This window comes from Trachymyrmex cornetzi, unplaced genomic scaffold (genome assembly GCF_001594075.2).
Source record: "Trachymyrmex cornetzi isolate Tcor2-1 unplaced genomic scaffold, Tcor1.1 scaffold225, whole genome shotgun sequence".
NCBI lineage: Eukaryota > Metazoa > Arthropoda > Insecta > Hymenoptera > Formicidae > Trachymyrmex > Trachymyrmex cornetzi.
In genome coordinates, this window is record NW_017296901.1 from 1,611,342 (window position 1) to 1,623,259 (window position 11,918).

General features: G+C 28.8%; 3 protein-coding genes across 5 annotated transcripts in view; 2 read left to right on the plus strand and 1 right to left on the minus strand.

Annotated features, from left to right (window-relative positions):
• The window catches only part of LOC108760502 (DNA helicase MCM8), a 15,735-nt gene extending 6,915 nt beyond the window's left edge, over positions 1-8,820 (plus strand). The window contains exons 4-13 of the mRNA XM_018506499.1: positions 267-517; positions 2,055-2,159; positions 3,141-3,296; positions 3,370-3,589; positions 3,671-3,834; positions 4,027-4,239; positions 6,368-6,477; positions 8,036-8,252; positions 8,337-8,489; positions 8,617-8,820. Coding sequence (XP_018362001.1) covers positions 267-517; positions 2,055-2,159; positions 3,141-3,296; positions 3,370-3,589; positions 3,671-3,834; positions 4,027-4,239; positions 6,368-6,477; positions 8,036-8,252; positions 8,337-8,489; positions 8,617-8,820 — 1,793 coding nt within the window. The remainder of the gene's footprint in view (positions 1-266; positions 518-2,054; positions 2,160-3,140; positions 3,297-3,369; positions 3,590-3,670; positions 3,835-4,026; positions 4,240-6,367; positions 6,478-8,035; positions 8,253-8,336; positions 8,490-8,616) is intronic.
• LOC108760501 (uncharacterized) overlaps positions 4,777-11,918 on the minus strand; it is a 52,126-nt gene continuing 44,984 nt past the window's right edge. Inside the window, exon 11 of one of the 2 annotated variants that reach the window (XM_018506498.1) lies at positions 4,777-4,861. In XM_018506498.1, the coding sequence (XP_018362000.1) occupies positions 4,843-4,861 (19 nt within the window). In that variant the 3' untranslated portion in view covers positions 4,777-4,842. The remainder of the gene's footprint in view (positions 4,862-11,918) is intronic. The other variant, XM_018506497.1, reaches the window with a different exon arrangement.
• LOC108760503 (uncharacterized) overlaps positions 10,680-11,918 on the plus strand; it is a 1,655-nt gene continuing 416 nt past the window's right edge. Inside the window, exons 1-5 of one of the 2 annotated variants that reach the window (XM_018506501.1) lie at positions 10,680-10,927; positions 11,014-11,098; positions 11,291-11,566; positions 11,636-11,671; positions 11,729-11,839. In XM_018506501.1, the coding sequence (XP_018362003.1) occupies positions 10,839-10,927; positions 11,014-11,098; positions 11,291-11,566; positions 11,636-11,671; positions 11,729-11,800 (558 nt within the window). In that variant the 5' untranslated portion in view covers positions 10,680-10,838 and the 3' untranslated portion in view covers positions 11,801-11,839. Of the gene's footprint in view, positions 10,928-11,013; positions 11,099-11,290; positions 11,567-11,631; positions 11,672-11,727; positions 11,897-11,918 lie in introns of those variants that run through there. The other variant, XM_018506502.1, reaches the window with a different exon arrangement.

Here is an 11,918-nt window from a genome sequence, read left to right on the forward strand (position 1 = left end):
GATATATATATATATACATATGTGTGTATATATAATTGTGTGCGTGCGTGCGTGCATACATATATATACATGCACGTACATACAAATAGTATGTATATACAGACAAGCGCACGCATACACAGACATACTATTATATATATTTTTTATATTTGCAAATGTATATAAAAATATAGATTTTTATTAGAAAATATATATAATAATTTTTGTTTGTGTATTTTTTCTTACTGAACTGAACAATAAATATTACTTTATAAAAATGGTTACAGAGAAATTGATATCCACCAGAGGCTGTGTAATAAGAGTGAGCAGAATAAGATATCTTGCACAATGGATAGTATTTGCCTGTTCCAAATGTCACTTACAAAAGTTAGTCAAACAGCGGCAAGAAATGTATACATTGCCAAAAAAATGTGATATCTGTGGTATATCAAAATTTTATCCAATTTTAGATTCATCTTATACAAAAACTGTCTTATGTCAAATAATTAGAATTCAAGAACCGTTAAATGATGAACAGGTAATTCAATTTCCTAGTACACAAAATAAATTTAAATGATAAAATTAATAATTAAAAATTAATAATTTTTTAAAATAATTAAAATTCATTTTTATTTTTTATAATAATAGTAAGAGTATAATTAATAGTGTGTATTTGTATATATTTTAGTTTAAACCAGGCCTGTCCAATTTGAGCTCCAGAGCTAAAAAGCAAAGCAACTGATATAAAAAGATCAATATGGGTAAGATTTCGGAGACTGTAAAGTGTTGATATGCATCTGAGCGACGCTTATCAACACTTTACAGTTCATGAAATCTTATTCACATTAAATTTGTTTGCGTCGATAGCTTTGCTTTTTGGCTTCAGCGGTCAAATTGGACAGCCCTGGTTTAAACCAAAGACATATAGAATGGACTGCGCCATTCGTATCCAAATAGCATATATCAAATATGGTCAATGAAAATAAGAGCGAAAGAGTGCGAAGACGGCATCTCTCTCTCATTCTCTTTGCCTTAACATCGTTTAATAGACAGAAATAGATTGGCGTTCTATCTCGCTCATTTTTGTCGATCAATTTGGCGCACGTCACGGATGGCGCAATCCTCTATATTTTTCGTTCAAAGTAATGTATTTATCTAAATATAGCTAAATAGAGATAAGCATAAATAATATTATATATACGTATATTTTATTTTATCTATACAGGGTGATTTAAAAAAAAATTTAAGGAGGTATTTTTTGATTTATTTTATGAAGAAAGGGTTCCACATGAACATATGTCTTAAAGTGCTTTGTTTTCAAAATACAGGGTGTCACAGTTGAGAAAAGAAATATGTGTATAAAAATTTTGAAAATCTAAAAAATACTTAGGTATGTTGAATTCGGCACACATGCACTGACTCTGCTCTAGTGCTGCTCTGACATGGTGCGAGAACCACTTTGGTGCTATGCCAAATTGTACTGTCAGAAACGTTAGTGCAACATTTCTCGAACTCGTTCAGTTCATTCGGTTGATCCGAATATAAATTCAATACTACACTAGGTCAGTTTTCATTTGCCAAATACAACAATCTTAACGCACTGAGCCGAATGCGTGGCACTGAAAAAGTTCGCACTCAGTGCGCATTAATGCATTCTACCGAATTCGCTATTAGAGATATTTTAATCAAATTTAGTGTTCTTATACATGTAGCATCAAGAATCATTTTCTAGTACTAATGAAACATTTTTAGATCCGCTAGAAGCATTCGTATGAATAATAAAAGCGCTTAAAACTTTAGGACATCGTTCATAGGATCTTTTCTTCATAAAATAAATCAAGAAATATTATTCCCTTAAATTTTGTACACTTATTTAAGAATGATTTTCTATATTTTAATATGTTATAGTCATATACTTAATACATTTTTATGATCTTAGAAAGACAATATATATTTTAAATACATTGTAGTATGTAATATTATATGTATATAAATGAAATGTCCAATCATTTTGATATAAAATATTCATAAAATTGTATATATGTATAATATTAATATGTAACATCATCTTGCAGGAGAATAAAAGTAAAGTACCTAAAATACTTGATGTAGAACTTCTAGATGATTTAGTCAATATTTGTATGCCTGGCGATGATATAACACTTACAGGCATAATCAAGGTATTTCTAAAAAAAAATAATTATAAATAATATCTTGTATTTTAAATTAAAAAATTCTCTTCTGTATATTTTTATCATATAGGTATTAACTATTAATAATAATAACATACATCTAGTATTAATAAGAAAAATTTATTTATAATTTATTTATATATTTAAATATTCCTATTTATAGAGGGTTGCCACAAACCGGGAAAACCAGGACAAGTCAGGGGAAAATATAGAAAAGTCGAAAATATCGAAATTTGCTCAAAATTTCTTTAAATTGCTTCTACTCCAAATAATTGTTATAATTTTTTAAATATTATATCTGACATTTATAGTCCAATACGTTAAAAACTCGTGCACTTTAAACGTTTTTAATAAAATAATTAAAATTTATATTTTATTTAGTATTTTTATTTGATTGCTATTTTTCGTCATAACTTCTTTTTTTCCCAATACTAATTAATTTTTTGTTGAATTTACACTCAAAATTTTATTATGCTAAGCTTCTTTTACGTTGTTTTTAACCCTTACCGTACAAGGTCGAGTTACTAGTGACCGAACAATTCCTGTTCGGCAAGTTTCTTTGTCTTTCGATAATTATAAATTATACTACATTTTATTATTTTCCAAAATAAAGTTTCGATATTTATTCCAGAAAATTGAAAGCATAGTGAATTTTTAGAGATTTTTTTGAACCATTCTGAATAGGTGAAAAACATGGATGGATATTCTAATGACCCATGTTTGGACAGATGAGGCATCAAATATCTTGTATTGTAAGGGTTAAATAATATAGGCCAGCTTTTCTACAATTCTTGATTCTAAATGTTAAAATTTACATATTTGATATTGATCATTGGAAAATTCTCCATTTTCATCTGGAAAACCTGAAAAAGTCAGAAAATTTTAAAATTAATTTTCTGTGGCAACTCTGTATTTAATACACAAACAAAGAGAAAGAAGAAACATTATTTGTATAACATGTTAGGTTAGGTTTTAGGAGTCGATGATGGCACAAATAAAGTACAAGTTGGAACTCCATTTTCGTTATATATGAAAGCGATAACGGTTGTCAATAACAAGCATAGATATCAAAATAAAAGTTCTATGAGCACTGAAATTTCTTTAAAAAATTATTTAGCTATACAGGTACTTTTTTCCGTTAAATATAAGATAAAGCTAATTTTACATTCTGATATAATTTGTTTTTTCTTATATACAGGACATATATAAAAAACCAAATCTTTTTGCATTATTAGTACATTCGTTATGTCCTAATATATATGGCCATGAGATAGTTAAAGCTGGATTGATATTGAGTTTATTTGGAGGTAATGCAAAACGTACGCAATTACGAGACGATATACATATTCTGTTAGTCGGAGATCCTGGTCTTGGCAAATCACAGATGTTACAAGCTTGTGCTCGAATATCTGCAAAAGGTATATGTGAGAAAACTAGTAGTTTTCTAAGCTTCTTTATATAGTATGTATTTTATATGGAAATATAAATATTGTTAAAAGGTGTATACATCTGTGGCAATTCAAGTACATCCTCTGGATTAACAGTAACTCTTACAAAAGAAACAGGATCAAATGATTTTGCTTTAGAACCTGGTGCTTTAGTTTTAGCAGATCAAGGTTGCTGCTGCATTGATGAATTCGATAAAATGTGCTCTCAGCATCAAGTAAAAGAACATGGATATTGTTTACAATATAGCAAACGTACTAAAATATGTGCAATAAATGAATGTTATTAATGTAAAAATTGTTGTGTTCAACAATTTTAACATTTTTAATAAATTTATAATTTTTTAATTATATTGATGCAGTATAAAGCTTTATAAATGACTAAATTATTTTTACATATATTATTTCAGGCGTTATTAGAATCAATGGAACAACAAAGCATTACTGTTGCAAAATCAGGTGTAATATGTTCCCTTCCTGCACGGATATCAATTCTGGCAGCGGCTAATCCTATTGGAGGCCAATATGATAAAAGCAAAACAGTAAATGAAAATTTGCATATAAGTCAACCTATTCTCTCACGATTTGATTTAATTTTTTTATTATTAGATAAACCAAATAAGGTAAATATTCGTAAATAAAATATTAGTGCAATATATAGAATGATTTTTCTGCAGAACATCTTATTTCAAACAATCTAGCAGAATATCTTGAAAACTGAGCCAAAAGGTAAAAATGTTTTAGACAAATGTTAGTGTATAATCTGGGGAGAAATAAATAATGATAAAATTAATTCGTCAAAAAATTAATTTTTAAGGGGTTCATTTACTGAAGACCGCTTTTAAGACAGTTTTTACGATTTTTTTTTTCAAAGAAACCACACAACCAATTGACTAAAATTTATATGGTCTATTTGCTACTTAAAAGATACAAAAAACTATTTTAGTTAAATTTATAGCGTTTATTTTATTTAAATAAATAATTTTGGTCAATCCAGTTTGTATTAATTATAAAACAAATTTAGTCATCCTTTTGAGAGCGTTATGTTAACTATCGACACGATTCCAGTTGCGGGATTCTCTAAACGTTTTATCGACAATTGTCGCAATCTTTAACTAACGATAGCTAATGAGTGCCGCGCTTTCTTCCAGGATAGTCCTGCCACTAGTTGGCTGTCACTAGTTAGCGATAGCGATTATTATCGATAAAACGTTTAGAGAATCCCACTACAGATCTTCCATTGCTCTGAAACAAAAAAATAAAAAAGTTTCTTAAAATATAGATTTAATTATCACTTATAGTAAAATAAAATTAAATAACATTAATATAAAGGGCAAAGTAAGAATCAACAAAAAACAAAATAAAATAAAATTAGTAAAGTTAAACTTGAAAAAATAAGAACTTTATAAAAATAAAAAATTAATATTGTTTTTAATTTTTAAGGAATCCTAAAGACAATTAGTCGTAGTGTATATAGGACTTACACACAGACGATTTACGTGTCAATGACATATTATATACTACTACACCAATATCTCAAGCACATATATACATAAATTTTAGTGTAACGATAACATTTTATAATTGAATGTCTAAGTTCAATTTTAAGAACTATGTTGTTTCTTCGTGCAAACTACTAGTCTATGGACTACTATTTCGTAAATATGATATATAGATTCACGAGACATTAGGAGTCAGCGCTGGTACTAATTTGCGCAAATATACTTAAAAATTTATATAAAAATAAAATTTAGTAATTTCTGGACGTTTCGGTTCAGCTTTGAGCCATCCTCAGCATATACATATATAATTAATTACCGGCCTTCAAACATTGTATCGCGTTAAGTGAATCGCAAAATACATATATTCTTCCTTTCAAATGCAAATTACGTGAACCATGTAGTAAGATGCGACCATCCTCAACATTAATCAATGTTGTGACACTTCAGTTTCATAGCTGAGTGGTGGTGGATTGCTGTATTTTATCAGCATTGAGATGGTCAATCTACCACCACTCGGCTATGAAACTGAAGTGTTACAACATTGATTAATGTTTAGGATGGTCGCGTCTCACTACATGGTTCACGTAACTCTAGTTTTATTTAGAAACTATAGAAACGTTTCTAATACGTAGTTTTCTAATATAATGTATTAGAAAACTACGTATTAAGAACTATTTAAGATATAAGTATTTCATTAAGGAACAATGAATAAATTAACAATAGAAAATTTTATGTTAATAGAGATTATTTAATATAAATATAAATTATTTAATATAATATAAATTATTAAATAAATAATATAATTATATAAATTATTTAATAAAAAACATTTCAATAATAATTTGGCGGAAGGTGCTCTCCCAGTATATTTCAGAAGCGCCCCTGAGGCAGAGCGTCACATGAGCGCCCGGCGGCTCGGCCGTGCGGTGGTGGAGATCGCGCGCCGAAATCGGCCCGAAATGTGCAAATCCCTGTGAGAACTGATTTAAACCACTCTTGCTCCGTTAATTTTTTGTATCCTTAAAACTTCACAAAAAATATTCTTAAATACATCGTATATTTCGAGAAAATAAAATAATTTTATTAAGAGAATCCTCTTCTAAGGTCATTGCTATTTTTTTAAATAAAATTATATAAAACATTTTTGTTTGTTGGGCTCAATTTTTAAGATATTTAACTGGACTATTTAAAATAGGACTCTTTTTGTATAATAATTACTTTAATTATTTTTTTTCTCTATATGTAATAGCATTTTGATAATCTATTATGTAAACATATCATGACTGTTCATACCAATTCACATACAAATTCCAATGAAGAAATTACGAAATTATTTTTCCACAATGAATGTGCTTTGAGGTAAGAAATAATTATATTAATTTTGTATACTATAGTCAAAAATTTAGTTACAATGTATTTTTTTCAAAACCATTAAAGATAGCGAAAAAATGTTTTTGAAACTTTTCTAGTTGAGATATTTTAAAATTTTTAATGACAAGACGGGGATACTATTTCCAATCCTCCAAAAAGGAGTAAAAAAGCGATATTCCATTTTTTTTTAAATAAAATAGATTTTTTTTATTAACAGCAATGATTTTCAAATTCGTTATTAATAATTTTCATAACTTTAATTAATTTAACTTGTCTTATTAGGAGAAATGGGAAAAACAAAATGGAAAAAAATGTTTTAAATAAATGTTGTCATATTAAATAAAATCTATCAATGAAATGCAGAAATTTACATATTGTTCCATTAAAAAAATGGAGTATCGCCATATAACAAATAACACTTTATGTAAGACATTTTATATAATATTATATATGTATATATACACATACAGGGTGTCCCGAAAGTTTTTGCCAATCGCTTTTGTGTAGATAGAGCGGATTAAATTGAATCGAAAAGTTCTCTACTATTTTGCAATTTTCACAATAATTAACAAGATACTAATTACTAAAGATTGCTAAATATTGATCTTGAATAATTTTTTTACTCAAATACTATCAACTTTATAGAAAAGCTGTAAGAGACAAAAATCATTTATTTTCTTCTCATAAAGTTCTGAGAATTTTTTCAGAATTTTTTCAGAATTTTTTAATACCGTATTTTCTCATGTTGGTAAGAATAAGAAAATGCAGTACTAAAAAGTTGATAAAAAATTCTTAAGAGTTCTATGAGAAGAAAATAAATGATTTTTGTCTCATGAGCGAGAAATAACACGTTGAAATTTCTTGCCATTTGTAAATAAAGAGAATTTGCAGAAAAGGTTGCTTCGATTTAAAGAAATTTCGGTTAAATGGAAAAATTTCTTTGAGTTAAACATAATCTTTTTAAGTCAAATAAATTTTATTTGATTTAAAAAAAATAATTTAGCTGGATCTTAATGTTTGTATTCTTATGTGAATTTATATATACTACGTGTGTAGTCCCCAGAAACGCGCGCCGAAATGATTTCTCGGTCTTGAAACGCTAAAAATAAACTACTGCAGTAATATCACGAATTAAATTGACTAGCAATTTAACAAATTTTTGATGCTTATTCGCATCTTCGAAACGATCTTAATAATGTTGCATGACATATTAAAATCTATAAATAATTAATTCTTATTGCGAAAAATATTACCTCGGCCGGGAGTCGAACCCGGATCTCTTGCATTCTCGCACGGAATTTTCTCTGGATTTGTGTATTTCTCGCTAGGTGTATACGCGGCTTTAGAATTGCGTTTCAAGACTGAAAATAAATTCGGCGCGTAGTTTGAGGAACTGGATATGTAATGTATAAATTCATATAGAATTATTTCGGCGCTAAATTTCCAGCTTGATCAGGACCTTTATTCCTAATATTCCTTAATATTGTCGTAATTATTTTTATTTTAAATAAAACAGTGAATTTAACTGTGAAATAAATATTTTCAGAAAAAAGCTGATGTTGCCATTGGCCTCTGAAATTATACCACAGCCTATTCTTCGTACTTATATTTCCTATGCCCGAGAATATGTGAAACCGAAATTATCCGTTGAAGCCGCAACAGTATTACAAAATTATTATTTAAAACTTCGAGCGAAAAATAAGCAATTTAGTAGCATACCAATATTCAACAGACAATTAGAAGCTATGATTCGATTAACTGAGGTTTAATACATTATATGTGCCATAAATCAAAATATATTAAATGAGATAATTTATATCATTTTATTATATAGGCTTATTATATAGGCTAGGGCAAAACTGGAATTACGTATGGAAGCAACTGAATCGGATGCATTGGACGTAATAGATATATTGCGATATGCAATGATAGATACAATAGAAGATGATCGTGATGTAATGCCAAAATTACATTCCGATGGAAAATTGACAAACAAAAAGGTAAATTGTGCGTATGTGCATGTGTGTACATGTTTTTACATATTTAATAAATTATTTACATTTACATGAAAAATTCAAATGTCTATAGCACTTTATATTCTTTATTTATAATAATTTTTTCTTACAGCTAAAAACATTCATAAAAATGCTAGAAAAAAAGGTAACTCCAGGCAAGAAACAAATATTTTCAGTGAAAGAATTGGAAGCACTTGCAGTATCTGAAAATATTTTAATGGACAATTTAACTATTTTAATTTCAAAATTAAATGAAGAGGGTATTTTATTAAAAATTAGAAAAGATATGTATAAATTTGTTCATTACACTTCGTAATGTAATATAATGTTTATATATAGTGTAATATAAAAATTTAATATGTGGTTATGTAAAACATGTGATATTAATTATGCAAAAATAAATATAAGTTTATTTTTCTACATTGATAAATTTCTGTTACATAGTAATTACACAAATTACATTGTGAAAGTATTATATACCAATATGTGAAAATATTGTATTTTTTATTTTAAACAATGGTGTAAAACAACAATAATACTAATTTAAAGCTAATAAGAGTCAATGCAGGACGAGGTGTGTAATCTTAATGTGGAATGATGACTTAACTCCAATATCTCTGTGATGTCTTCTTTATTCACAATGTGCTAATCGTCTTAAATTTACTCTCTATTGTTGAAGAATATGGTATTAAAAACCATGGTTCTCGATCTTTGTCTTCACCAACATTATTATTAATATTCTCCTGTTCAAATGAAACACATTTGAGAAACAAATATTTAAGTCGATAGTTAATTAAAAATAAAATCCACTGGATAGTCATTTTTTAAAAGAGTATGAATTACAAGCCTAACATTTTTGTCATGAAATTTAGGATCTGAGAGTAATAAAATAGCTCTGTCAATCATTCCTATCACTGTGTCCTTTTTCTTGAGAAATTAGGTGAGAAAATAAATAATTAAGATGTATCGCCCCGAAAACGAGGGCTTGTGATACCAGTCAAATTCTAAAATATTGTTATTTTTAATTATAGTCAAGTCTAAAAAGTTAATTCTCTCACCTCCATTTTCCATTGTAAATTCGAGTCTACTATGAAATGAATTAAAAGTTTTTAATATGTCATCAATTAAATTAAAAGGAGCTAGCTGCCAATACTGTCATGTACATATCTCAGGTAAAAAGGCAATTGTAATCCTAACATCTTAAGAGCCCAGGTTTCTAAATCTTGTAAAACCAAATCTACAATGATTGGAGAAAGTGTATATTCGTGTAAAAATATGTATTGGTCAATATCTAGTAAATTTGCTCACTTGTAATTTTAACTTTATTTCAAAATACTCAATCGACTATCAGAATCGATCTCCAGAAAACAGACAATATATTAGGGTATCTATCATGAAACTTTATCTTTAGAACTGCGTTCGGATATTCGCGCCGGGTGCTCCTCAGGTGTCATGTCATCAATAGGTCTGTTCGCGTTGCTTGCACTTTTGACACTCGACATCTTCGCTTTCTCTCTTTTTAAGACAAAATATGTATCTATTTCATTAAGTGCAAAAATATTTGGGATTTCATGCAACGCGAACAGATCTCTTGTTTAACTTGTTATGTTTGGTAACAACAAGGATGATATGATATTCGGGGAGCATCCAGGTGGGAATCCGAGCTCAGCCTAGGATGGAAAGTGAAAAATGAAAATTTTTAACCATTGAGGTTGATGGAGAAATTTTTCACTTTTCACTTTTCATCCTAGAAAAAAAGTTTTATGATTAATACCCAGAGAATCGATTGTGTATCTTAAAATGAGGTAAAAATAACAAAAGTAATAACGTTTTCGGCCCGGCCAGGTTTGCACCAACCTGGGTTGGATTAATGGCGTTTTGTGCTCTCCTATTGGTAGAGCGGGTGACGTCAACCAATAGGAAAGATTAATCCATTAATCCAACCAAGGTTGGTGTAAACCCGATCGGGCCGAAAACACTATAAGTAAATTCATGTAAATATTCATTCATAATTTTATTGGTTAATATCTAGTGAATTTGCTCACTTTTGTAATTTTCACCTCATTTCAAGATACACAATCAACTCCCAGGAATTATCGATAGATTAAACCTTAAACGTAGTTGCTAGGAAACTCGATATTCATAATAAATTAATAAATATGTTACTCAAGAAGTTGTTTAACTAATACTCCTAAATTTATACAATTACTAAATTTGACGTATATCAATATCATGTAAATTGAAAATATAAACGTAGAAAAAAGAAAAAAAAGAAAAACCTAATTAGAAGTAAAATTGTCAATATTAAGCGTTATAAGGAATTTACAAAAGAAAATGCCTTGCGATGGTAAAAACCCAAATTGTGATAGAAGACGTGATTTACTAGCGCAATTAAAATGTTTAATCAGTTCAATGGATAGGAAGTAAGATTTGTGTGTGTGTGTTTGTGTGTGTGTGCCTGCATAACTAAAAATAAGAAAGTGTGATTTATTGAATTTGTATATTGTAGGAAACCATGTGAATGGGACGAGCCATCTCGTCCACCAATAGTATACTGCCCTACAAAATTATCTTTATGTACTCCACCTTACTGTGTGAGTAATGTTAATTTTTATTAAAGAAATGTTTAGCAATATTTTATATTATTTCTTCTTGAAGAATTATACAGTTTTCTTGACTTGTATTAATAAAAACCTAACCTTTAAAATATTTTTAATTGTTTATAAAATTACATGTTAAACTTACCCATGAAACATATGATAATTGAATGATAAAAAATATTGCAGGAATCTCTTAAATCGTGTAAATTCTTTGATTTTCGAGCAAGCATAATGTATAGATGTGAATGTATAAAAAGGAATGGTTTACAAGATAGATGCATGATGTGGAATTGCATGGGTAGACCAGAGTGCATGACGAAACTGTATCCAATTTGCGAACCTGGTTGTACTGCATTGTTGAAGTTGACAGATTTAGGTGACGTAAACATTGCCCTTAGAAAATTCTACTGTGCAGACCAAGCCAGAGAGACAGCTTTAGCTGCATATTGTAGATTAGCTTGTACCAAAGCTCATCAAAGAGAAATTCTGTTGTGTGATCAAAATAATAGCGAGAATGTTGAAGCTCTTTGTGCTTCTGCAATGTCCAATACAAGAAGCATATCGAATATCAGAAGTAATGCAGACAGCAATGATAAGCTACCATTCCTCAATGATTTCTCCTCTCCATATCAATTTTGTGTACCATCACCATATATAGCAAAATCTTACGATATATGTTGTATACCTTACAATTAGAAAAATCATCTCTTCTATGTAATGCACTCTATTAACGTATACATATATATACAGGGTGTTTGGCGACTACCGCATTTTTTGTCATACGTGGGTAGAACAGCCTATACTGAATCAAAAA